Consider the following 24250-nt stretch of genomic DNA (forward strand, 5'->3'; position numbering starts at 1 on the left):
CAGAGAAGATTTACAAGGATGTTGTCAAGACTCGAGGCATTGAGCTACAGGGTGAGGTTGAGCAGGCTGGGAGTTTATTCCTTGGAGTACAGCAGCCCAAGGGATGATCTTGTAGATGTGTTTAAATCAAGAGGGGGACAGATAGAGTGTGGCAGAATTTCCCCTGGGTTGGGGAATCCAGAAGCAGCAGATGTAGGTTTAAGGTGAGAGGGGAATGTGAGGGGCAACCTTCTGACAGTGGGTGGTGGGTGGGTGGGTGTATGCCAGAGGAGGTAGTTGAGGCAGGTACTGTAACAACATATAAAAGACACTTGGACAGGTACATGGATAGGAATATGGGCTAAATATGGGCCAATGGAACTGGCTGAGTTGGGACATTTTGTCGGGCTGAAGGTTCTGTTTCTGTGCTGTATGAATTTGACTGTGAATGGAGCCAATTCTGAAATTCACTCCCTGAACCTGTGACTCTTCAGGGCTCCTGTGAAGCGGACCCACCCGCCTCATTGGCTGCCCATGGTGATCCAGAGTCAACCTTGGTTCCCTGGGGCACTCGCGGCTTATTTCTGTGTAATCAACATGTCTGTGTGTTTTTAATCTGATTTTTGAGGCTGAGTTATCAGTCTATCTCAGTTGATCTCTTGAGTCAGAAGTTTGTTTTTGAAGAGTTTGCATCTTTCTTTAGGATTCATAGAAGCACAGGACCGTGCAGTGCAGAAGCAGGCCCTATGACCCCCTTGTCTATATCAACCGGATGTCAAATTAAACTAACTCTTCTACACATGTAGGAAGGAACTACAGATGCTGGCTTAAACCGAAGATAGACACAAGATGTTGGAGTAACTCAGCGGGACAGGCAGTATCTCTGGAGAGAAGCAATGGGTGGTGTTTCAGGTTGATACCTTTCTTCAGTTCTGAAGAAGGGTCTTGACCCAAAATGTCACCCATTCCTTCTCTCCAGAGATGCTGCCTGTCCCTTCTGCATATGATCTCCATTCCTGCCTCTTCATGTGACTAAATGGCTCCTAAATGTTGCTATTGTCTATATGCTTCTTTCAGGAAGCCCTCTCATCCTCTGCTCCAGTGAAAACAATCTGTTTCTTCCATCTTCCCCTTGTTGCTGACACCCTCTAATCCAGGGTAGCATACGGGTAAACCTCTACAAAGCCTCCACATCCTTCCTGTAATGGGGCGACTAGAACTGCATGTACTGCTCCAAATACAGCCTAACCAAATTCCTATAGAGCTGTATCATGATTTCCTGAGTCTGGAGCAAAACACCAAGTGCTGGAGTAACTCAGTGGGTCAGGCAGCATCTGTGGAGAACATGGATAGCCTCCAGGTCGAGGCCATTCTTCAGATCAGGCAATGTCACCTGTGAGGGTGGTTTGCTACTGAAACATTGGCTGTGGAGTCTTGGTTACAGTGCCCAGGGCAGTGACTGGTGGTTACCGGCTGGTGGTTACTGACTAGTTACCACTGGTGGTTGCTGGCTAGTTACTGATGGGTGGTTATTGACTAGTTACTGCTGGCAGTTATTGACTAGTTACTGCTGCCGGTTACTGACTAGTTACCACTGGCATTGGGTCGTTTTTTAATAAGGCGTTGCCTAGATATCAATCATGAAGACTGATCGAGGATGATGTTTTTTGTTTTGAAGGAACAGAAGTGCGCAGTGTTGCCAGAGCTGTACAGATGTGGTTTGATATGTGGTCAGGTTATGACTTTGAACCCTGGGTTTGGCATGGGAGCACGCACTGTGCCTGAAGCATCTGTTTCTGGGTGGCACAGAGTACAGCTGCTGCCTTCAATCCCACTAACCTGGGTTCAATCCTGACCTCGGCTGCTGTCTGTGTGGAGTTTGCGGGTTCTCCCTGTGACCTCATGGGTTTCCTCCGCTCCTGTTTCCTCCCACATCCCAAAGACGTGCAGGTTTATAGGTTAATTGCTTCTGTAAACTGCCCCAGTGTTCAGGAAGTGAATGAGAAAGTGGGATGACATGGAACTGGTGTGAACGGGTGATCGATGGTCAGCGTGGACTCGATGGGCTGAAGGGCCTGTTTCCATGCTGCATTTGTAAACTAAACTAAATCAATGTTAATGTGCAAGGGTCTGTGGGCAGAGGGTGGGAGATAGCTCGTGGGGAAGGGGCTTCAGCAGTGGTCCTGCAGGATCTTGCCCCGTACGCAGTTTCATCACATTCCCTTTTAATTACTTGCGCAAAGTCTTTCTATTTTCTGCATAACCTCCCCCAACACATCATTTGCTCTCCCGAGCGCTGGCTGCACCTGGATATCGTCTTTCAGTGACTGGCGTGGGGTTGAAGGACCAGGCTCCAAAGCAGCATCTTCTCATCTCATGTAAACGCAGAACAGTACAGCATAGGAACAGGCCCTTTGGCCCAAAATGTCTGTGCCAAACATGATGCCAAGTTCATCTCCCCTGCCTGCACAGGATCCATATCCCTCCATTCCCTGCATATCCATGTGCCTATCTAAATGCCTCTTAAATGCCTTTATACAGTGGCCTCCATAATGTTTGGGACAAAGACCCATCATTTATATATTTGCCTCTGTACTCCACAATTTGAGATTTGTAATAGAAAACAATCACATGTGGTTAAAGTGCACATTGTCAGATTTTATTAAAGGGCCTTTTTATACATTTTGGTTTCACCATGTAGAAATTACAGCAGTGTTTATACATAGTCGCCGTCCCCCATTTCAGGGCACCATAATGTTTGGGACACATGGCTTCACGGGTGTTTGTAATTGCTCAGGTGTGTTTAATTGCCTCCTTAATGCAGGTATAAGAGAGCTCTCAGCACCTAATCTTTCCTCCAGCCTTTCCATCACCTTTAGAAACTTTTATTGCTGTTTATCAACATGAGGACCAAAGTTGTGCCAATGAAAGTCAAAGAAGCCATTATAAGACTGAGATACAAGAATAAAACTGTTAGAGACATCAGCCAAGCATTAGGGTTGCCAAAATCAACTGTTTGGAACATCATTAAGAAGAAAGGGAGCACTGGTGAGCTTACTAATAGTAAAGGGACTGGCAGGCCAAGGAAAAACTCTACAGCTGATGAAAGAAGAATTCTCTCTATAATAAAGAAAAATCCCCAAACACCTGTCTGACAGATCAGAAACACTCTTCAGGAGTCAGGTGTGGATTTGCCAATGACCACTGTCTGCAGAAGACTTCATGAACAGAAATACAGAGGCTACAATGTAAGATGCAAACCACTGGTTAGCCACAAAAATAGGATGGCCCAGTTACAGTTTGCCAAGAAGTGCTTAAAAGAGCAAGGTCTTGTGGACAGATAAGGCGAAGATTAGCTTACATCAGAGTGATGGCAAGAGCAATGGATAGAGGAGAGAATGAACTGCCCAAGATCCAAAGCATACCACTTCATCTGTGAAACAGGGTGGTGGGTGTGTTATGGCCTGGGTATGTATGGCTGCTGAAAGTACTGGTTCACTTATCTTCATTGATGACACAACTGCTGATGGTAGTAGCATAATTAATTCTGAAGTGTGTAGACACATCCTATCTGTCAAGTTCAAACAAATGCCTCAACTCATTGGCCGGCAGTTCATTCTACAGCAAGACAGTGATCCCAAACATACTGCTATAGCAACAAAGGAGTTTTTCTAAGCTAAAACATGGACAATTCTCGAGTGGCCAAGTCAATCACCCAAACTGAACCCAATTGAGCAGGCCTTTTATATGCTGAAGAGAAAACTGAAGGGTACGAGTCCCCAAAACAAGCATAAGCTAAAGATGGCTGCAATACAGGCCTGGCAGAGCATCACCAGAGAAGACACCCAGCAACTGGTGATGTCCATGAATCGCAGACTTCAAGCAGTCATTGCATGCAAAGGTTATGCAACAAAATACTGAACATGACTACTTTCATTTACATGACATTGCTGTCTCCCAAACATTATGGTGCCCTGAAATGGGGGGGACTGTATAAACATTGCTGTAATTTCTACATGGTTAAACCAAAATGCATAAAAATGGCCTTTATTAAAATCTGCAATGTGCACTTTAACCACATGTGATTTTTTTTCTATTACAAATCTCAAATTGTGGAGTTCAGAGGCAAATAAATAAATGATGGGTCTTTATCCCAAACATCATGGAGGCACTGTAGCACTCTACATTTATGTTTAGAGCCATGGAATCATACAGCATCAAAACAGGTTCTGCTTCTCACCCCTGCCGAATCTCCCCCCACTCTCCCCCCCCCCCCCCCCCCCCCCCCCCCCGTTCCCCTCTCTTCCCCTCCGTCTCTTCCCCCCCCCCCCCCCCCCCCGTCTATTGCCCTCCCCCCTCTGTCTATCCCCCCCCCCCCCCCTCGGTCTACCCCCCCCCTCGGTCTACCCCCCCCCCCCCGGGTCTACCCCCCCCTCCCCCCCTCGGTCTACCCCCCCCTCGGTCTCTACCCCCCCCCCCCTCGGTCTACCCCCCCCCTCGGTCTACCCCCCCCCGGTCGGTCTCTCTCCCCCCTCCGTCCTCTCCGTCCCTCCCCCCCCCCCCCCCCCCCCCCCCGTGTCACTGTGACGTTATGTGAGATCCTGCCTGTGAATGTTGGTGTGAAGAGCCGCTCGCATACATCGGCACTGCCCCTGTGTGTGATCAGTTAAACAGGGGTCAGGGACAAAGGGAAGGCGAGTTAGTTCTGTTTGTGTGGGAGCGTCACTTTAATGGGGCTGCTGATGTGCATCACACACCGACTGAGCCAGCGGCTAGTTTATTGTTTGCTTGTTTTCCCACAGATCTGCTCCCCCCCCTCTCTGTTGGCAGTGCCAATGGTTTTGTGTAGCTCGGCCTCCCTGCTCCTTCCCCTGTCTCCATCACAAATACATCTGGGGGAGGTGGGCACGGACAGGGGGCTGCCCCCAGCTTGGGCTGCAGGAAGGCTGGCTCATTTGTTTGTGTCCCCTCACCTGATAGAGAGGGGGGGAGTGAGTCTGGAGTGTGCGTGTATAGAGAGAGGGTGGCTGTCGGGAGCAAGTCTATAGAGAGAGCGTGTCTAGAGAGAGGGGGAGAGTGTGTGCCTGGAGAGGCAGAGAGAGACTGTGTGTGTGTCTGGGGAGGGGGGCAGAGAACGGGAGGGGGAGAGTGTCTGTCTGGAGAGGGGCAGAGTGTGTGTCTGGGGAGGGGGGCAGAGAACGGGAGGGGGAGAGTGGGGTTGTGTAAACTCTGCTGTGTGAGGATGGGATATATGAGCTGCTGAGACCCTGTGTTAGCTCTGTGTTCCTGCTGTGCTTGTGCAGGATGGGGTGGGTTGGCAGAGCTGCGGACTCCGAGCTGGGCTCTGTGAGTCCCTGCCCAGTGTTTGTGTGGGAGCTGGCCTGCCTCCCTGTCTAGACATGGCCTGTGGTCCATTTCTGCAGCAGCATCAGAGAGCCCTTACTGTGCAGCCCCACCTTCCACTCTGGGAGACTCAAACACTGGCAGAGTGTGGGCCAGCAGGCGCAGACGAACGGTGATCCCTCTGTAACCTCATTCCAGGGGATGAGCTCAGGGGTGTTCGCTCTGTGTTCTGTGTGGTCACTCCTCCATCGGGTTCTCTTTCCTGCATCAGGCCTGCACATGCCTCACTGCTGCACAGTTTTTTCCTGCAGACAGCACTGGAACACAAACACAGAATGCACAGTTTCCCCAGTGAGACAGGATGGTCCCTCAATGATTCTCTCCTCATTATTCCATGACGGGAGGTTTGTCTGTCACTGCCTCAGCCGTTACTGAAATCCCCTTCCCATCCTCGCACTCTACTGACGAGCTGACTAACGGAGACCGGCAACACAATATCCCGATCACGATGGTGACCAGTCTGAAGAAAGGTCCTGACCAGAAATGTCACCTATCCATGTTCTCCACAGATGCTGCCTGACCCGCTGAGTTACTCCAGCTCTCTGTGAAACGTCACCTATCCATGTTCTCCACAGATGCTGCCCGACCCGCTGAGTTACTCCAGCACTCTGTGAAACGTCACCTATCCATGTTCTCCACAGATGCTGCCTGACCCGCTGAGTTACTCCAGCACTCTGTGAAACGTCACCTATCCATGTTCTCCACAGATGCTGCGGAGTTACTCCAGCACTTCATTGTTTTATTTCTGTGGACCAACGTCTTGCAACTAATTTTGCCTTTTTGTATCGGTGAGCACTTTGGTTTTGCACTCTGTTGTCTTTTATAATTTAGTGAACTTTTTCTTGTTTATTAAAGTATCTTCTAAGTAGCCTGTTGGGCTGCCCATGGCCTCCTGTACCTGTAGTCCCAGTCACACAGCATGGAAACAGGCCCTTCAGCCCAACCTGCCCATGCTGATCAAGGCCCCCCCCCCCCCCCCCACCCCATGCACCTGTCCAAAAGTCAGGGAGACTCTGATAATGGGAGAGGTCGGGTCCCATATTTCCCTCCCGCCTGTCGACCTTTCCAACTAGCCGGAAGCTTCCTTCACACAAACCTGAGTAGTCACCTTTTCACTCAGGGTGGTGGGTCTATGGAACAAGCTGCCGGAGGAGGTGTTTGAGGCAGATACTGAGTGGAGTAACTCAGCGGGTCAGGAAGCATCTCTGGAGAACATGGACAGGTGACGTTTCAGATCTTCAGACTGATCGTAGTAGTAGGGGGAGAGGGGTGGGCATGAGTAGGCCTGGTGAGTAATGGGTGGATAGAGGTGAAGGAGGGTGATTGGCAGTGACTTGGATTGAGGCCAGAGAAGAAAGGAAGTGAAGAATCTCTTGTTACAGGTACAGGGAAAGTGCAGATTAAACACTAGCAAAGGTAATGGCGAGGTGGATTGATGCAGAGATTGAACGTCTGATAACAGCAGGGAAGATGCTGTTCCTGAATGTGCTTTTGTATCTTCTATCTGATGGGAGAATGACGGTGTATCCTTGATTATGTTGGCTGCTTTCCCGAGGCAGCGTGAAGTGTAGATGGAGTCGATGGTGGGGAGTGTGGTGTGTGTGATGGACTGGGCTACATCTACAATGGTGGGGAGTGTGGTGTGTGTGATGGACTGGGCTACATCTACAATGGTGGGGAGTGTGGTGTGTGTGATGGACTGGGCTACATCTACAATGGTGGGGAGTGTGGTGTGTGTGATGGTCTGGGCTACATCTACAATGGTGGGGAATGTGGTGTGTGTGATGGACTTGGCTACATCTACAATGGTGGGGAGTGTGGTGTGTGTGGGACTGGGCTACTTCTACAATGGTGGGGAGTGTGGTGTGTGTGATGGACTGGACTACATCTACAATGGTGGGGAGTGTGGACTGTGTGATGGTCTGGGCTACATCTACAATGGTGGGGAATGTGGTCTGTGTGATGGACTGGGCTACATCTACAACACTCTGCAATTTCTTGTGTTCTTGGGCAGAGCTGTTGCCAAGCTGTAATGCATCCAGATCGGATGTTTTCTCCAGTATATCTGTACAAATTGGTAAGGGTTATTGGAGATGTGCCACATTTCTTTGGCTTTCTGCAGCAGTAGAGGATTTGTTGTGCTTCCTTGGTCTAGCCAGCATCTTGCAGCTCTCGGCCCATGGTCAAGACCGCTGATGCTCCACCCTGCTCCCCTCCCTGAAGTCCAACAGCAGGCCCTTCATGAGGGAGAGATTATTAACATGACACCATTCTACTCTACTCCCATTCTCCTTCCTCAACTGCTCCTCCACGTTTGAGATGCGGCCCACCACAACAGTGTCATTTGGAGACTTGTAGATGGAGTGTGAACAGGTGTGAGTGTAAGGGAGTTTAGTAAAGGGGCTGAGAACATAACCTTGTGGGGTGCCAGTGTTGACAGTTACCGTGGAGGATGTTTTGTCTTATTGAGGTGCTCAGTTGTGACACTCCATGGGCCACAAACTACTCATTGGGTTGGAGGGAAATAATTACGAAGAAAATGTGCTCCCTGATGTATAAATAATTAAAATCTGAGGAAGGACATTATTGCCATAGAGGGAGTGCAGAGACGGTTCACCAGACTGATTCCTGGGATGTCAGGACTGTCTTATGAAGAAAGACTGGATAGACTTGGTTTATACTCTCTAGAATTTAGAAGATTGAGAGGGGATCTTATAGAAACTTACAAAATTCTTAAGGGGTTGGACAGGCTAGATGCAGGAAGATTGTTCCTGATGTTGGGGAAGTTCAGGACAAGGGGTCACAGCTTAAGGATAAAGGGGAAATCCTTTAAAACCGAGATGAGAAGAACTTTTTTCACGCAGAGAGTGGTGAATCTCTGGAACTCTCTGCCACAGAGGGTAGTTGAGGCCAGTTCATTGGCTATATTTAAGAGGGAGTTAGATGTGGCCCTTATGGCTAAGGGGATCAGGGGGTATGGAGAGAAGGCAGGTACGGGATACTGAGTTGGATGATCAGCCATGATCATATTGAATGGCGGTGCAGGCTCGAAGGGCCGAATGGCCTACTCCTGCACCTAATTTCTATGTTTCTAAAACCTATGGACTAGATTTTGGAGATACGGTGGAGAAACACCAAACCCACCAAGTCTGCACTGACCAGCAATCACCCTGCACACTAGCACTATCCTACACACTAGGGACAGTTTGCAATTTTACCGAAACCGAATTAAACTACATACCTGCATGTCTTTACTGTTGGGAGGAAACCGGAGCACCCGGAGAAAACCCACGTGGTCACGGGGAGAACGTACAAACAGTACTCGTGGTTAGGATGGAATCCGGTCTCTGGCTCCACTGCTGCGCCACCGTGCCGGAGTGCAAATGGCACTTTGACGGGTACATGGCTTGGAAAGGTTTAGAGGGATCTGGGCCACACACGGGTAAATGGGACTGGCTTAGCGGAGTCCGTGGTGACTGAGTTGCCAATGTTGGTTTCTGAAGGGAATAACCATTTTTAATAATCAGAATCACACTTTATTCGCCAAGTATGTTTTGCAACATACGAGGAATTTCATTGGCCAGATCAGTCATACAATTAAAAGTAACAGATCACTCAACACATTTTAACATGACCATCCACCACAGTGGCTTCTACACATTCCTCACTGTGATGGAAGGCGAAATAAAGTTCAAGTCCTTCCCTTAGTTCTTCCTCAGTCGTGGGCCTCAAGCCCCCGTTGACGGGATGATCTTGACTCCCGTAGCCAGCGGCATTCGTGCCCTCCGTGTTGAGGCGATAAAGCTCCCGCATCAGGTGGATGTCAGCTCCCCCACGCCGACCGATCAAACCTCGCGTCGGGGCTGGTCAAACCTTCCGCGACGTTGGAGCTCCTGACTCGGCCTCACCCGAGACTGCGAGCCCTTGGTGTTGGTTCCGCGGTGGGAGTGATCCCAGGCAAGGGATCAGCTCCGATGTTAAGTCCACGCCCCGCGGTGGGGCTCACAACAGTCCGAGGTGGCTTCCAGCTCCATCGATGGTAGGCCGCAGAGCACGGAGAATGTGATCCGAAAATCAATCACATCTCCGGGAATGTAAGAACCCGAAAAAAGGTTTCCCCCGATTTCTCCCCCCCCTTCCTTCCCCTCACGTAAAACAAACCGAAGAACATTAAAACTAAAACTTTTAACAAACTAAAAAATAACAAAAAGAGTGAAAAGACGAACAGACTGCTGGCAGGGCAGCCATTGCCCCGGTGCCCCTGGTGGTCTTGTGAAGAGGATTCATCACAAAACGCTTCCAGGTGCTTCATAGAAACATAGAAAAATAGGTGCAGGAGGAGGCCATTTGGCCATTCAATATATCGTGGCTGATGCATTTCCCCATGTCCTTTGATTCCTTTAGCCCTAAGAGCTAAATCTAAATCTCTCTTGACATCCAGTGAATTGGCCTCCACTGCCTTCTGTGGCAGAGAATTCCACAGATTCACAACTCTCTGGGTGCAGAAGTTTTTCCCCATCTCAGTCCTAAATGGCCAACCCCTTATTCTTAATGTGACCCCTGGTTCTGGACTTCCCCCAATGTCGGGAACATTTTACCTGCATCTAGCCTGTCCAATCCTTTAAGAATTGTATATGTTTCTATAAGATGCCCTCTCATCCTCCTAAATTCCAGTGAATACAAGCCCAGTCGACCCATTCTTCCACCCGGAAATTAACCTGGTGAACCTACGCTGCACTCCCTCCATAGCTATAATGTCTTTCCTCAAATTAGGAGACCCAAATTGCACACAACACTCCAGGTGCCGTCTCATCAGGGCCCTGTAGAACTGCAGTAGGACATCCTTGTTCCTAAACTCAAATCCCCTCGCAATGAAGGCCAACGTGCTTTCTTCATTGCCTGCTGAACCTGCATGCTACTTTCAGTGCCTGATATACAAGCACACCCAGGTCACGTTATACTTCCTCTTCTCCTAATCTGACACCATTCTGATAATAATCTGCCTTCCTGTTCTTGCCACTAGAGTGGATAACCTCGCGTTCATCTACATACTGCATCTGCCATGCATCTGCATACTCACCCAACCTATCCAAGTCACCTTGCAGCCTCATAGAATCCTCATCACAGCTCACACTGCCATCCAGCTTTGTGTCATCCGCAAACTTGGAGATGTCACTTTTAATTCCCTCATCTAAATTGTTAATATATATTGTAAATAACTGGGGTCCCAGCACCGATCCTTGTGGCACCCCACTAGTCACTGCCTACCATTCTGAAAAGGACCAGTTAGTTCCTACTCTTTGCTTCCTGTCTGCCAACCAGTTCTCTATCCATGTAAATACCCTACCCCCAATACACTGTGCTCTAATTTTGCACACAAATCTCTTGTGTAGGACCTTGTCAAAGGCTTTTTGAAAGTTGATACACAACATCCACTGGCTCTCCCTTATCCGTTCTACTTGTTATATCCTCAAAAACTTCCAGAAGATTAGTCAAGCATGATTTCCCCTTCATAAGGAGCTTCATCAAAGAATAATTAGCTTGGAACCAAAAGAGATTGGGGTGGGTGATTAATATCTTGCTCAGCGTTCTTGACCAGAAAGCAAAAACAATGGGTGTGCTGAAAATCTGAAATAAAAACAAAATCCTGGCCCAACATAGAGTCTCCCTAGCTACCTACTGCTTAGTTGCCCACAGCCCACACATCTGCATAAGAATGTGGGGCCTCACAGTGTTGCAGCGGGTAGTGCTGCTGCCTTGCAACAGCAGATACCCGGGTTCGATCCTGACCTCGGGTGCTGTCTGTGTGGAGGTTGCACGTTCTATCTGTAACCACGTGTGTTTCCTCCGGGTGCTCGTTTCCTTTTGTTTTCATTTTCAAGTTTGTAGGTGAAGATTGAAGCTGGTCTCTCGCACTGTGAGGCAACAACTCTACTGCTGCACCACTGTACCACACTCCCATTTATTTATTGTCCCTCCCCTTGCCTTTGACTGCTTTCCAAGGACATCATCTCGTATTTCTCCAGATAAAATCCCAACTGATCAGACGTCCATAAAGAGACAAGTTGGGCTGAAGGGCCTGTTTCCGTGCTGGGCGTCGTAAAGAGTGAAACCGCCCAGCACAGAAACAGGCCCTTCAGCCCAACTAGCCCACGCCGACCAACATGCCCCATCTACGCTCATTCCATACACCCACCTGGCCACCGCCACACTCACCCCTCCCCTGTCACACTCATGTCACACACTCACCCCATCACACTCTGCCACACCTACCCCTTCACATTGCCGCACTTCCCCCGTCTCTCTGCCATTCCCACATCCCCGTCCCTGCGTATCTCTGCCGTTCCCACACCCCCCTCTCTTCCCCCCCTCCTCTCTGCCGTTCCCACACCTCCCTCTCTTCCCCCCCTGTCTCTCCCGATCCCACACCCCCCTCTCCCCCCCCCGTCTCTCCCCGATCCCACACCCCCCCCCCTGTCTCTTCCCCCCCCTCTCCTCTCTGCCGTTCCCACACCCCCCTCTCCCCCCCCCGTCTCTCCCGATCCCACACACCCCCCCCCTGTCTCTCCCGATCCCACACCCCCCTCCCCCCCCCCCCCCCCCCCCGTCTCTCCCCGTTCTCACACCCCCCTCTCCCCCCCTGTCCCGTCTCTCCCTCTCTCACCCCCCCCTCTCCCCCCCCCCCCCCTCCCCCCCCCCCCCCTGCTCCCCCCCTCCCCCCCCCCCCCCCCCCCCCCCCCCCCCCCCCTCCCCCCCCCCCACCCCCCCCCCCCCCCCCCCCCCACACCCCCCTGCCCTGCCTTTCCTGTTCCCACACCTCCCTCACCCATGCTCTCCTTCCTGTTTAGGCCCGGCCCAGTTTCGTTCTGACCCAGTGGTTTAGATGTGTGCGTGTGTGTGTGTGTGCATGCACACTTCCGGCTCTGCTTCCTGTTGTCATTATCTTGCTCTGGATTCCATGAAGATACAACAAGCTTGCGTTTGTGTAGCAATGTGCATGACCTTGGCATGGCTGGGCTTGTTAGTAACAAGCAGCTCACTGCTGTAATCTCTCCATAGATGCTGTCTGACCCACTGAGTTAGTCTAGCATCATGTAGAAGGTAGACACAAAAAGCTGGAGTAACTCAGCGGGACAGGCAGCATCTCTGGAGTGAAGGAATGGGTGATGTTTCGGGTGAGACCCTTCTTCAGATCACATCATGTAGAAAGAGTCGATGGTGGAGAGTGTGGACTGTGTGATGGACTGGGCTACATCTACAATGGTGGGGAATGTGGTCTGTGTGATGGACTGGGCTACATCTACAATGGTGGGGTGTGTGGTGTGTGTGATGGACTGGGCTACATCTACAGCTCTCTACAATTTCTTGTGGTCTTACGCGGAGCTGATCCCAAAGGCTGTGCTGCATCCCAATAGGATGCTTTCTGTGGGGCACGTGTAGAAGTGACGTGTACAGGATGATCGATGGTCGGCATGGACTTGGTGGGCTGAAGGGCCTGTTTCCTTAATGTATATCTAAACTAGAGCGTCTCCAGCATTGTATCTGAGGTGCCTCTTGACCATGTGTTGTGTAAGTTGCTGTTCATTATAATCTTTCAGTTGATGGTTTGACTTCTTGAAACAAGGACAATTTCTCGGGGTTGCTGGATGTGAGGGTGTTACAACACAATACAATACAATACCGTTTATTTGTCATTTGAACCTCACATGAAATTCAAACGAAATTTGGTTTCTGCAGTCATACAACAAGAAATGAACCAAGACACACACCAACACAATTTACACAAACATCCATCACAGTGAATCTCCCCCTCACTGTGATGGAAGGCAAAGTCTTGTCTCTCCCCTGCTCTCCATTCTTCTCCCGATGCCAAAGTCAAAGTCAAAGCCCCCGGCGGGCGCTAGCAAGTCCCGCGGCCATTTAAAGCCGCGCCAGGCGACGTAAGGAACCTGCTCCGAATCTTGATGTTGGAGCCCCTGGCGAACGCTAGGAAGTCCCGCGGCTGTTTAAGCCGCGCCGGGCGATGTAAGGCCCCGCTCCAGGTCACTTTCAACCCCGCAATTCGGGCGGGAGAAGTTGCTGTTGTTGGTGCTCCGCAAAGCGGTGACTGCGGTCTCCCACCAGGGGACCCGTGAGCTCCCGGTGTCACCATCCACTGGAGTCGGGTCGCAGCCGCGCGCCACCACAGCTCTCCACGCTCCGAACCGGCCAGCTCCACAATGGCAGGTCTGCAGCTCCGCCGGCTCCGTGACTTGAGCCCCCAGGTTGTTCCGGTTGGAGGCCGCTCCACGGTGCTAGGCCCCAACGACAACGGAGACCCGACAGGGAAAAGGTCGGGTCCCTGTACAGGGAAGAGATTTAAAAGTTTCCCCCACCCATGCCGTAGCTTTTGACTTTTTAAAAATACTTTCTCCTCTTCTCCCCCCCTTATGGACCGGTACTTTATATCTGGCTTTTACAGGACAGCCTGAGGGGAATCTCCTCGTGAGCTTTCAACTCTGTTGTACGGGAGTAATTTGGGCAGAACTTGTTAAGCTCGTAAACCGGAAAGTGCAGTTTGTGTGGTGTTCACCGCAGTTTCTCGTGATTCCCAGTCACCTGACAGGGGTAATAATGTGGAGAGGGAGCAGGCCAGCATTGCAGGCACAAACCCTCAGCACACCGACACTTGAAGAGTTAAATGGACAGACAATGTTTTGTGTCTGGACCATTCTAATGTCCTCCATGCACTCACTGTTAAACTTCATTATCTCATATAGTGTAGAGATGCCGCGTGGAATCAGGCCCTTCAGCCCACAGAGTCCATGCTGACCATCGATCACCCATCCACACTAGTTCTATCTTCTCCCACTTTCTCATCCACTCCTTACACACTAGGGGCAATTTACAGAGGGCAGATTAACCTACAAACCTGCACGTCTCTGGGATGTAGGAGGAAACCAGAAAATGGGAAAGCATCAATCAAATGTTAATATTAGCTAGACCAGGTGCGGCCCCATTGGGGCAGTCCACCAAGGCAATATTTCACCACTGACCCATAGCCCCCAACTGCGCAGTCGCGGCTGAGGGGTTCCCGTTGCCGAGTTGGTGCCGACCACAATCACCCCGTACACCAGCACTATCCTACACACTCGGGACCATTTACAATTTTATCAAAAGCAGTTAAGCTACAAAGCTGTATGTGTGCTAGCAGCAACTGTACCACTGCGCCACTGTGCCGCTCAAAAGAAAGTACGTTCTGTGTAGGATTTCTCTGGGTATTAGGCACAATGGAGGAAGGGATCTGTACAATTCTCCAGAGAAATAACTCCAAACCAGTTTCATTCCACACTCCTGATGTTTCAGTTTTTATGATGATAAAGATGCAGCGTGAGGGATGAAATGGAAGTTTCCAAGTTTATGGCACAGAACGGACAAATTGATTTGTGTGCGTGGCCAATCCCGTGGGTCCCAGCTGTGGCCAATCCCATGGGTCCCAGCTGTGGCCAATCCCGTGGGTCCCAGCTGTGGCCAATCCCGTGGGTCCCAGCTGTGGCCAATCCCGTGGGTCCCAGCTGTGGCCAATCCCGTGGGTCCCAGCTGTGGCCAATCCCGTGGGTCCCAGCTGTGGCCAATCCCGTGGGTCCCAGCTGTGGCCAATCCCGTGGCTCCCAGCTGTGGCCAATCCCGTTGCTCCCAGCTGTGGCCAATCCCGTGGGTCCCAGCTGTGGCCAATCCCGTGGCTCCCAGCTGTGGCCAATCCCGTGGCTGCCAGCTGTGGCCAATCCCGTGGCTCCCAGCTGTGGCCAATCCCGTGGCTCCCAGCTGTGGCCAATCCCGTGGCTCCCAGCTGTGGCCAATCCCGTGGGTCCCAGCTGTGGCCAATCCCGTTGCTCCCAGCTGTGGCCAATCCCGTGGCTCCCAGCTGTGGCCAATCCCGTTGCTCCCAGCTGTGGCCAATCCCGTGGGTCGGTGTTGTGGCCAATCCCGTGGCTGCCAGCTGTGGCCAATCCCGTGGCTGCCAGCTGTGGCCAATCCCGTGGGTCCCAGCTGTGGCCAATCCCGTGGGTCCCAGCTGTGGCCAATCCCGTGGGTCCCAGCTGTGGCCAATCCCGTGGGTCCCAGCTGTGGCCAATCCCGTGGGTCCCAGCTGTGGCCAATCCCATGGGTCCCAGCTGTGGCCAATCCCGTGGCTGCCAGCTGTGGCCAATCCCGTTGCTCCCAGCTGTGGCCAATCCCGTTGCTCCCAGCTGTGGCCAATCCCGTGGCTCCCAGCTGTGGCCAATCCCGTGGCTCCCAGCTGTGGCCAATCCCGTGGCTGCCAGCTGTGGCCAATCCCGTGGCTCCCAGCTCTGGCCAATCCCGTTGCTCCCAGCTGTGGCCACCCTGAAGGGTGCATGTTTGAAGAGGCAGGAGGTTGGGAGAGAGGCCACAGGATTTTCACACCCTGGAGAGGCTGAGTTACGGAATAAACTCTTGGCTTTGGTTATTAATGCACACCGCATTACATCTGCTTCCCTGTCTGTGTTCTTCCAACGTGCCTGGTTTAAATGGAACCGCTGCCACATGATCCACAGAGCAGGCATCTCCCCATCTCCTGTCCCCACACTTTCCCAGCAGCTCTGCTGGGAATGGAAATGACAACCTGTGAGCCAGGTGGGCTCTGTGAGGTGACTCTGTGTGAGTGGCCCCCAGTTTTCTTTACCGTTCTGTCTACTTGTGTTGCCACTTCCAGGGAACCCAATACATTGATGGTGTTATATTTTCCCCTTTACATTTGACCTCGCAAAGTGCAACACCGGATCCTTGCTTGGATTAAACTCCATGCAAGTGGTGTAGGGGTTACTTGGGGTGGTTGGGGTTTAGGTAAGGCGCTGGGGGTTCAGAGGAAGGGTGAGGGGTCGGGACCTGGCACAGGGCTGCTGTAATACATGCAAGAGTATGTGAGGCTGTAATTGTGTCTTTCTGTGCAGGTAAAGAGTTGTACCCAGCTGAGACGTGACGTGATGTGGGTATGGAGCAGCCTCTGGCAGAATCGACGCTGCAATAGGGGAGTTAGAGACGCTTAAAGCAAGAGGCGCACCCCAGGCGTTCGATGATGTCGGCTCATGCAGGTAACTCCTCCGCCATACGTCGAACTCTGCCCCAGCCACACAGATCCCATTCCCAATGGAAAGTCCCTCCAGCCGCACGGATCCCATTCCCAACGCAAACTCCCTCCAGCCGCACGGGGGCGGGTGGGTGGATTGGCCAGGGGGCCAGGGTGTCTGGAGCTGTGTCCTGTGGGTGAGGGTGGGGTGGGACAAGGTGTATGGCACTCTGCAGGGTGGACTGGGGAGGGGAGTGGATGGATGAGCTAGGTGTCTGTAGCTGTCACCCTTGGGTGAGTGGGTGGGGGGTGTGTGGGTGAGTGGGTTGGTTGGGGGGTGGGTGATTGTGTGGGTGGGTATGTGGGTGAGTGGGGGGTTGCATTTCTGCAGCGGGCATCTCTGGGTGGGCTGGTGCTACCACCCGCTGCCCAGAGGTGATGAATATCCCACGGCTGCAGCTGGAGTTCCCCCAGTTTGCCAGAGTTGCGAGCAGTTCCTGATGAACGCCAGCAGTAGCCAGCACCGTCTGGCAGCTTTGCTGTCCACACCTAGGCTCTGACTCCTGTCACACGGCAGTAACAGCATCAGGTGCCAGAGAAATGCAAGTTCCTTTGATGTTTACTTTGGTTTATTGTCACGTGTACCGAGGTACAGTGAAAAGCTTTTTTGTTGCGTGCTAACCAGTCAGCAGAAAGACTACATGATTACAATCGAGCCGTTCACAGTGAATAGAAACGGGATAAACGGAATAACGTTTAGTGCAAGGTGAAGCCCAGTAAAGTCCGATTACAGGTGGTCTGAAGGTCTCCAATGAGGTAGATGGGAGGTCAGGACCGCTCTCTAGTTGGTGATAGGATAGTTCAGTTGGGAGGAAACTGTCCCAGAAAGTGGCGGTGTGCGTTTACGCACGTATGTCTTCTGCGGTGCCGTGTGTAATGGTTTCTCTCTGTCCCTGCAGTTGACATGGATGATGAAGATGGGCGTTGTCTCCTAGATGTAATCTGGTACGTACCGAGCCTCCCCGTTCTCTGTCATGGTCATTCTGTCTGTGCCACTGGGCTGCCAGTGATGAGTTTGTTCCTCTGGATCCTCCAGCTTCCTGGTTGAAGGTAGACACAAAAAGCTGGAGTAACAGGCAGCATCTCTGGAGTGATGATGTTTCAGGTCGAGACCCTTCTTCAGACTCTCTGAGTCCTTCTGATTCTCCGGCAGTTCTGGGCCATTAAAGCAACATCCTCTCCAAGAGAAATTCCATTGTTCGTCATTGCCCTCCTGTCTCTGCAGCTTAATCTGTGAAACACCTCTTCATCTTACCCTCCTCTGAGGTTGCAGGGGAAAGTACCTGGGGAGGGGGTGGTTTGGGTGGGAAGGGACGAGTTGACCAGGACGTTTCGGAGGGAACGGTCTCTGCGGAAAGTAGAAAGGGGTGGAGATGGGAAGATGTGACCAGTAGTGGGATCCCGTTGGAGGTGGCGAAAATGTTGGAGGATTATATGCTGTATGCTGTATGTCACTACAGCATACAGCATACAATGTGCAAACTCCACAAAGACAGCATCCTAGGTCAGGATTGAAGCCAGGTCTTTGGTGTTGTGAGGCAGCGGCTATACCTGCTGCAATGCTGTGCTGCCATCAAACTGTTCTGTACAGTTCCATCTTTAGGTTTCAGCTTATTTTTTCACGTGTACTGAGTTACAGTGAAAATCTTTGTTTAACCTGCTATTTAAATAGATCAGATATACCATACATAACCACAATTCAGTCAAACTCGTACAACAGGTGGAGCAAAAGGGAAGATACCCAATCTAGTTCTCAGCATTGTAGCGCATCAGTTCCAGAGACAAAGTCAAATGTCCACAATGGGGTAGAGGTGAATCGGACAGTACCTTAGCTTATGGAAGGACCGTTCAGAAGCCTGATAACAGAGGGGAAGATGCTGGGGAAGAAGAACAGAGGGGAAGGGGTGGTCTGAGTGATGGACTGGGCTACACCTTGCGGTCTTGGGCAGAGCTGATCCCACACCAAGCTGTGATGCAACCTGACGGTGTACATCTGAATAAACAGCTGGAGAACTCGTGTTACATGGTGCACAGTGCAGCTACCATTGAAGATGTGATAAACAGCGTTTCCTAATTTAACTTTACTCCTCAAACGTCTGCATTAACACGAGGAGTCTACAGCACCCTGGGCCTTGTTGTTTAGTGGACATCCGAATAAATGAATCTGCAGCCTTTCCTTCCCCATCGAAGGTCCATCACAGTTATGTTATGGGTACATATGACAATAAACACGCTGACTCTCTCTCTTTCTCTCTCCTTGCAGTGACCCTCAGGCCCTCAATGACTTCCTGCACGGTTCAGACCAGGTAAGTCCAGACAGCAGACGTGGATGGGCTCTGTTTCTCCTGTGCCCCAGGGTTGCACATAACTCACTCTCAATGTTTGAGAATAAGCCTGAGCTTGGAGACCATGTACCGTACAGCCTCAGGCATGCTGGTTATGATGGTGAAACAAACCCATCTTACCCCTGCTTCCCAACTTTGTCATGTTGCCATCAACCTCCCCGCAGCTTGTTCCACACCACCAACACATATAGATTTAGTTTAGAGATATGGCGCAGAAACAGGCCCTTCAGCCCACCGGGTCCGCGCTGACCAGCGATCCCCGCACACTAACACTATCCTACACACACTAGGGACAATTTTACATTTCTACCAAGCCACTTAACCTGCAAACCTGTACTTTTTTGGAATATGGGAGGAAACCAAAGATCTCGGAGAAAACCCACGCAGGTCACAGCGAGAACGTGCAAACTCCGCACAGAGAGCACTTGCTCTACCGCTGCGCCACTGTGCCGCCCGTAAATCCTACTTCCTCTGGTCGGCATGAGCTCGGTGGGCCGAAGAGCCTGTTTCCGTGCTGTATCCCTAAACTTAACTTTGATGCTTCAAATCTCCGCAAGCTTCTGCTTCTAAATGTGCTGGTGATTTATTTATTCACCAGCTTGACGGTGAGGATCTCCTGGACACGAACGCTGATCCAGCCAGTGCTTTCTTCACCGATGCCTCGGTAAGTGTTGACGTCCAATCTCAGGAGGGCACTCGGGCAGGCACCCTGTCATTTGCAGCGAAGCAGGCTGAGGGGTGACCTGACTGAGGTGTACGTGATCATGGAGGGCATGAACACAGGCTTTTCCCCAGGGTAGAGGATTCTAAAACTAGAGGCCACAGGCTCTTACTCACTCAGAGGGTGGTCTGTATCTGGAATGAGCTGCCAGAGGAAACTGTGGATACAGTAATGGCTTAAAAAAATGTCCCAGCCAGTGCGCCCTCTCCCTGTAACTCAAGGTGGCGTCTCATTCGTCCTCTCACTATTTGATATTGTCAGTGGAGAGTGCTGACAAAACCCTTCACATTGGGATCAAATCTCCCTTCAATCTCTTCTCCTGAGATTGGTCTCTCCAGTTTGCACTGAACTGCTGCCTCTTTTATTGGGTCCTTCCACTAAAGCCTCACTTCTCCAGACATCAGCAGCTCCACTGCCGAGATACAGTGAACAGCTTTGTCATGTATGCTGTCCAAACAGATCAGATAATGCTGTACATAAATACAATCATCATTGCCAAGTACAACCAGGAGGGAGGTGCTGAGATCATGCCATTTGGCCAATCGAGTCTGCTCCGCCATTCAATTATGGCTGAGCTATTTTTCCCTCTGAACCCCATTCTCCTGCCTTCTCCCTTTAACCTTTGATACTCTTACTAAATTATCTGTCAATCTCCTCTTTAAAAATGACTTTGCCTCCACAGCCGTCTGTGGCGATGAATTCCACAGATTCACCACCCTCTGACTAAAGAAATTCCACCTCATCTCCATTCTAAAGAAACACCCTTTCATTCTGAGGCCATGCCCTCTGACCCTAGACTCTCCCACTAGTGGAAGCCTCCTCTCCACATCCACGCTATCTGAGGATTTATTTCTTGTTCCATTTGGGTTTTAAAATAAGTGTTCCCATCACATGTTGGTAGCCAATTGATAGCTAGATCATTTGACTGTTAATGAAATGGATGTGACGTGTTGGCCTGTTGCTGCGTGACGTGTTGCTGCGTGACGCGTTGTTGCGTGACGTGTTACTGCGTGACGTGTTGCCGTGTTGCCGTGACGTGTGGCCGCGTGACGTGTTGCGTGACGTGTTGCTGCGTGACGTGTTGCTGCGTGACGTGTTGCTGCGTGACGTGTTGTTGCGTGACGTGTTGCCGCGTGATGTGCTGCGTGACCGCATGACGTGTCGCTGCGTGACGTGTTACTGCATGACGTGTTACTGCATGACGTGTTACTGCATGACGTGTTACTGCATGACGTGTTGCTGCGTGACGTGTTGCTGCGTGGCGTGTTGCTGCGTAGCGTGTTGCTGCGTGACGTGTGTTGCTGCGTGACGTGTTGCCGCGTGACGTGTTGCCGCGTGACGTGTTGCCGCGTGACCGCATGACGTTGCTGCGTGACATGTTGCTGCGTGACCGCATGACGTGTTGCCGCGTGACGTGTCGCTGCGTGACTGCGTGACGTGTTGCTGTGTTGCTGACAACCTGCCCCCTTGCAGCTCAATGTACAGGATGCATCGGTGAACCACATGAACAGTGGCCAGCCTCCCAGCTCCAGCAGCGCTGTTGACCTGGACTTCCTGGAGGATGATATCCTGGGTCCGAGCTCGGCCTCGAACCTGCCCGGCTCAGCAGAACCATGTGACATTCTTCAGCAGAGCCTGCAAGAGGCCAACATCACCGAGCAGTCACTGGAGGATGATGCGGGGCTGGACATTGGGTCGCTGCATTTCTCCTCGTTGCAGCCAGTGTCGCAGGGGGCTGAGGCGGCTCATCTGTTTGCTGGCAGCACGGAGCTGATGGGGCTGCAACAACAGCCGTCCGCAGTGCTGGCACAGCAGACCCTGATCCAGCAGCAAACCATCGCTGGCCAGGTGGTGAACAAGGCTATTAACATCCAGCCTTTCCTGCAGCAGGTGGGACTGGGCAACGTCACCCTTCAGCCTGTGTCCAACATCCAGGGTCTGCCCAACGGGAGCCCCTCCGGCACGCTGGGCATCGGCCAGATCCAGGTGGTCGGTCAGTTGTCCAGCCAGCCGGTCATGGCCCAGCAGATCATCGGCAAGGCTGGGCAACCCACGGTGACCACAGTGCCGGGAGTCAGTTACATCTCCTCACCCGCATCTGAGCAGCAAGTGTCCGCGGTGTCACCCACCAACGCCAGCCTGGTGCTGCAGAAGAATGCCGGTCCCAACGCGCTCAACGGCAACTCTCTGTTTGCAGGGCAGGCGGGGGTGCGTCCCGCATCTGGCCCCACACTCATGCAGGCACAGCTGGCTGGCCCCAACGTCATTGTCCAGCGCACCCCAACACCCATTCAGCCCAAGCCCAGTGCCAGCTTAGTGCAGCACAAACTCTTCCAGATCAGCTCCAAGCCCTTCTGCCCGTCCTCCGCAGCCCTGTCCCTGCAGGCCGATGCTCCACTGCAGCAGTCGCAGGCTCCCCAGCAGAAAGCCCAGCCTAACGTCGCATTCATGGCCGGCAAACCGGGCCAGAACGTGGTATTCTCTGCCTCGGGGCCCGGCTTCTCCTCGGGGGTGTTCAAGCCACAGCAAGCCCCCCCGCAAGCCTTCGGCAAGCCGCTGAGCCTGCAGCTGCAAGGGGGCAGCATCGTCATACAACCACAGCACATGCACCAGGCCATGCTGCAAGGCCAGAATCAGTTCCTGTTGCAGGGGCAGCTGACGGGCGGACAACTCTCCCAGCAGCTGTCTGCTCTGGCACCCGGGGTGGGGGGGCAAATCCTCACAGCTCAGCCCACGGGCCCCTCACCCAACACCACTCACATCATCACCAACCAGGGGCTACCTGCACAGATCCTCACCAACCAGGGCCTAGCTGGGCAAATCAACCTGGGCCAAGTGATTGCCCAGAATGCCCACGGGGCCACGCACATTCTATCTGGCCCCATCCAGCTGCAGGCAGGGCCTGTGGGGCCCTCCACCGTCTTCCAGATGCCTGTCTCGCTGGCTGGCGGCCTGGGGCCGCAGGGCACCGGGTCAGGGACCGGGTCTGCTGTCATCCAGGGAGTGGCCATGCCTGGTCAGCCCACCGTGCTGGGGGCCGGAGTAGGCGAGGCCCAGGCTCAGGCTGGGAATTCCGCAACCACCACCAGCCTTGTAGCCCTGGGCAACGGGCAGGGCTCACTGCTGACCGTGCAGAGCTCTGGCCCTCCACTGACCCCGGGGACCCAGGCCGGCAGCACCAGCACTGCACCCACCGGCAAGATCGTGGTGGCCCCGTCGGGGCCAGCAGCCGCTCAGGACACCACACAGGTCTTCTTCCAGCAGGTGAGAGCTCGGGCGGGGGGGGAGCGCGCGCGTAGACCAGACCCCGGCCCCTCCGGCCCCTGCCCACCGTCCCCCCTGCCCCCTCCGGCCCCTGCCCACCGTCCCCCCCCCCCTGCCCACCGTCCCCCCTGCCCACCGGCCCCTGCCCTCCGGCCCCTGCCCACCGGCCCCTGCCCACCGGCCCCTGCCCACCGTCCCCTGCCCACCGTCCCCCCTGCCCACCGTCCCCCCCTGCCCACCGTCCCCCCTGCCCACCGGCCCCTGCCCACCGTCCCCCCTGCCCCGGCCCCCTCCCACCGCCCACCGTCCCCCCTGCCCTCCCCTGCCCCTGCCCCCCCCCACCTGCCCCCCCCCTGCCCACCGGCCCCTGCCCACCGTCCCCCCCCTGCCCACGTCCCCCCTGCCCACCGTCCCCCCTGCCCACCGTCCCCCCTGCCCACCCGTCCCCCCTGCCCACCGTCCCCCCTGCCCACCGTCCCCCTGCCCACCGTCCCCCCTCCCACCGTCCTCCCTGCCCCCACCGTCCCCCTGCCCACCGTCCCCCCTGCCCACCGTGCCCCCTGCCCTCCGGCCCCCCTGCCCACCGTCGCCCCTGCCCCTCCAGCCCCCCTGCCCACCGGCCCCCCTGCCCACCGGCCCCCCTGCCCACCGTCCCCCCTGCCCTCCCACCGGCCCCCCTGCCCACCGGCCCCCCTGCCCCCCTGCCGTCCCCCCTGCCCCACCGTCCCCCTGCCCTCCGGCCCCCCTGCCCACCGTCCCCCCACCCCACCGGCCCCCTGCCCACCGGCCCCTGCCCACCGTCCCCCCCTGCCCTCCGCCCCCCTGCCCACCGGCCCCCCTGCCCACCGGCCCCTGCCCACCGTCCCCCCTGCCCTCCGGCCCCCCTGCCCACCGTCCCCCCCCCCTGCCCTCCAGCCCCCCTGCCCACCGGCCCCTGCCCCACCGTCCCCCCCTGCCCCCGTCCCCCTGCCCACCGTCCCCTGCCCACCGGCCCCCTGCCCACCGTCCCCCTGCCCACCGGCCCACCGTCCCCCCTGCCCTCCCACTGCCCCCCTGCCCACCGGCCCCAGCCCACCGTCCCCCCTGCCCTCCAGCCCCTGCCCACCGGCCCCTGCCCACCGTCCCCCCCCTGCCCACCGGCCCCTGCCCACCGTCCCCCCTGCCCCTCCAGCCCCCCTGCCCCACCGGCCCCCCTGCCCACCGGCCCCTGCCCACCGTCCCCCCTGCCCTCCGGCCCCCCTGCCCACCGTCCCCCCTGCCCCTCCAGCCCCCCTGCCCACCGCCCCCCTGCCCACCGGCCCCTGCCCACCGTCCCCCCTGCCCACCGTCCCCCCTGCCCACCGTCCCCTGCCCACCGGCCCCTGCCCACCGTCCCCCCTGCCCACCGTCCCCCCTGCCCTCCGGCCCCTG

The 24250-nt window shown here is 54.1% G+C and overlaps 1 protein-coding gene across 1 annotated transcript in view; it reads left to right on the forward strand.

The window, feature by feature from the left end:
- The window catches only part of LOC129714077 (BRD4-interacting chromatin-remodeling complex-associated protein-like), a 53466-nt gene that overhangs the window by 12942 nt on the left and 16274 nt on the right, over nt 1–24250 (forward strand). Inside the window, 5 exon segments of the mRNA XM_055663542.1 lie at nt 16335–16475; nt 17410–17455; nt 18774–18816; nt 19454–19519; nt 21050–22840. Of these exon segments, the coding sequence (XP_055519517.1) occupies nt 16457–16475; nt 17410–17455; nt 18774–18816; nt 19454–19519; nt 21050–22840 (1965 nt within the window). The 5' untranslated portion in view covers nt 16335–16456.

Source organism: Leucoraja erinacea, chromosome 38, assembly GCF_028641065.1.
Source record: "Leucoraja erinacea ecotype New England chromosome 38, Leri_hhj_1, whole genome shotgun sequence".
In the NCBI taxonomy this organism is placed as follows: Eukaryota; Metazoa; Chordata; class Chondrichthyes; order Rajiformes; family Rajidae; genus Leucoraja; species Leucoraja erinaceus.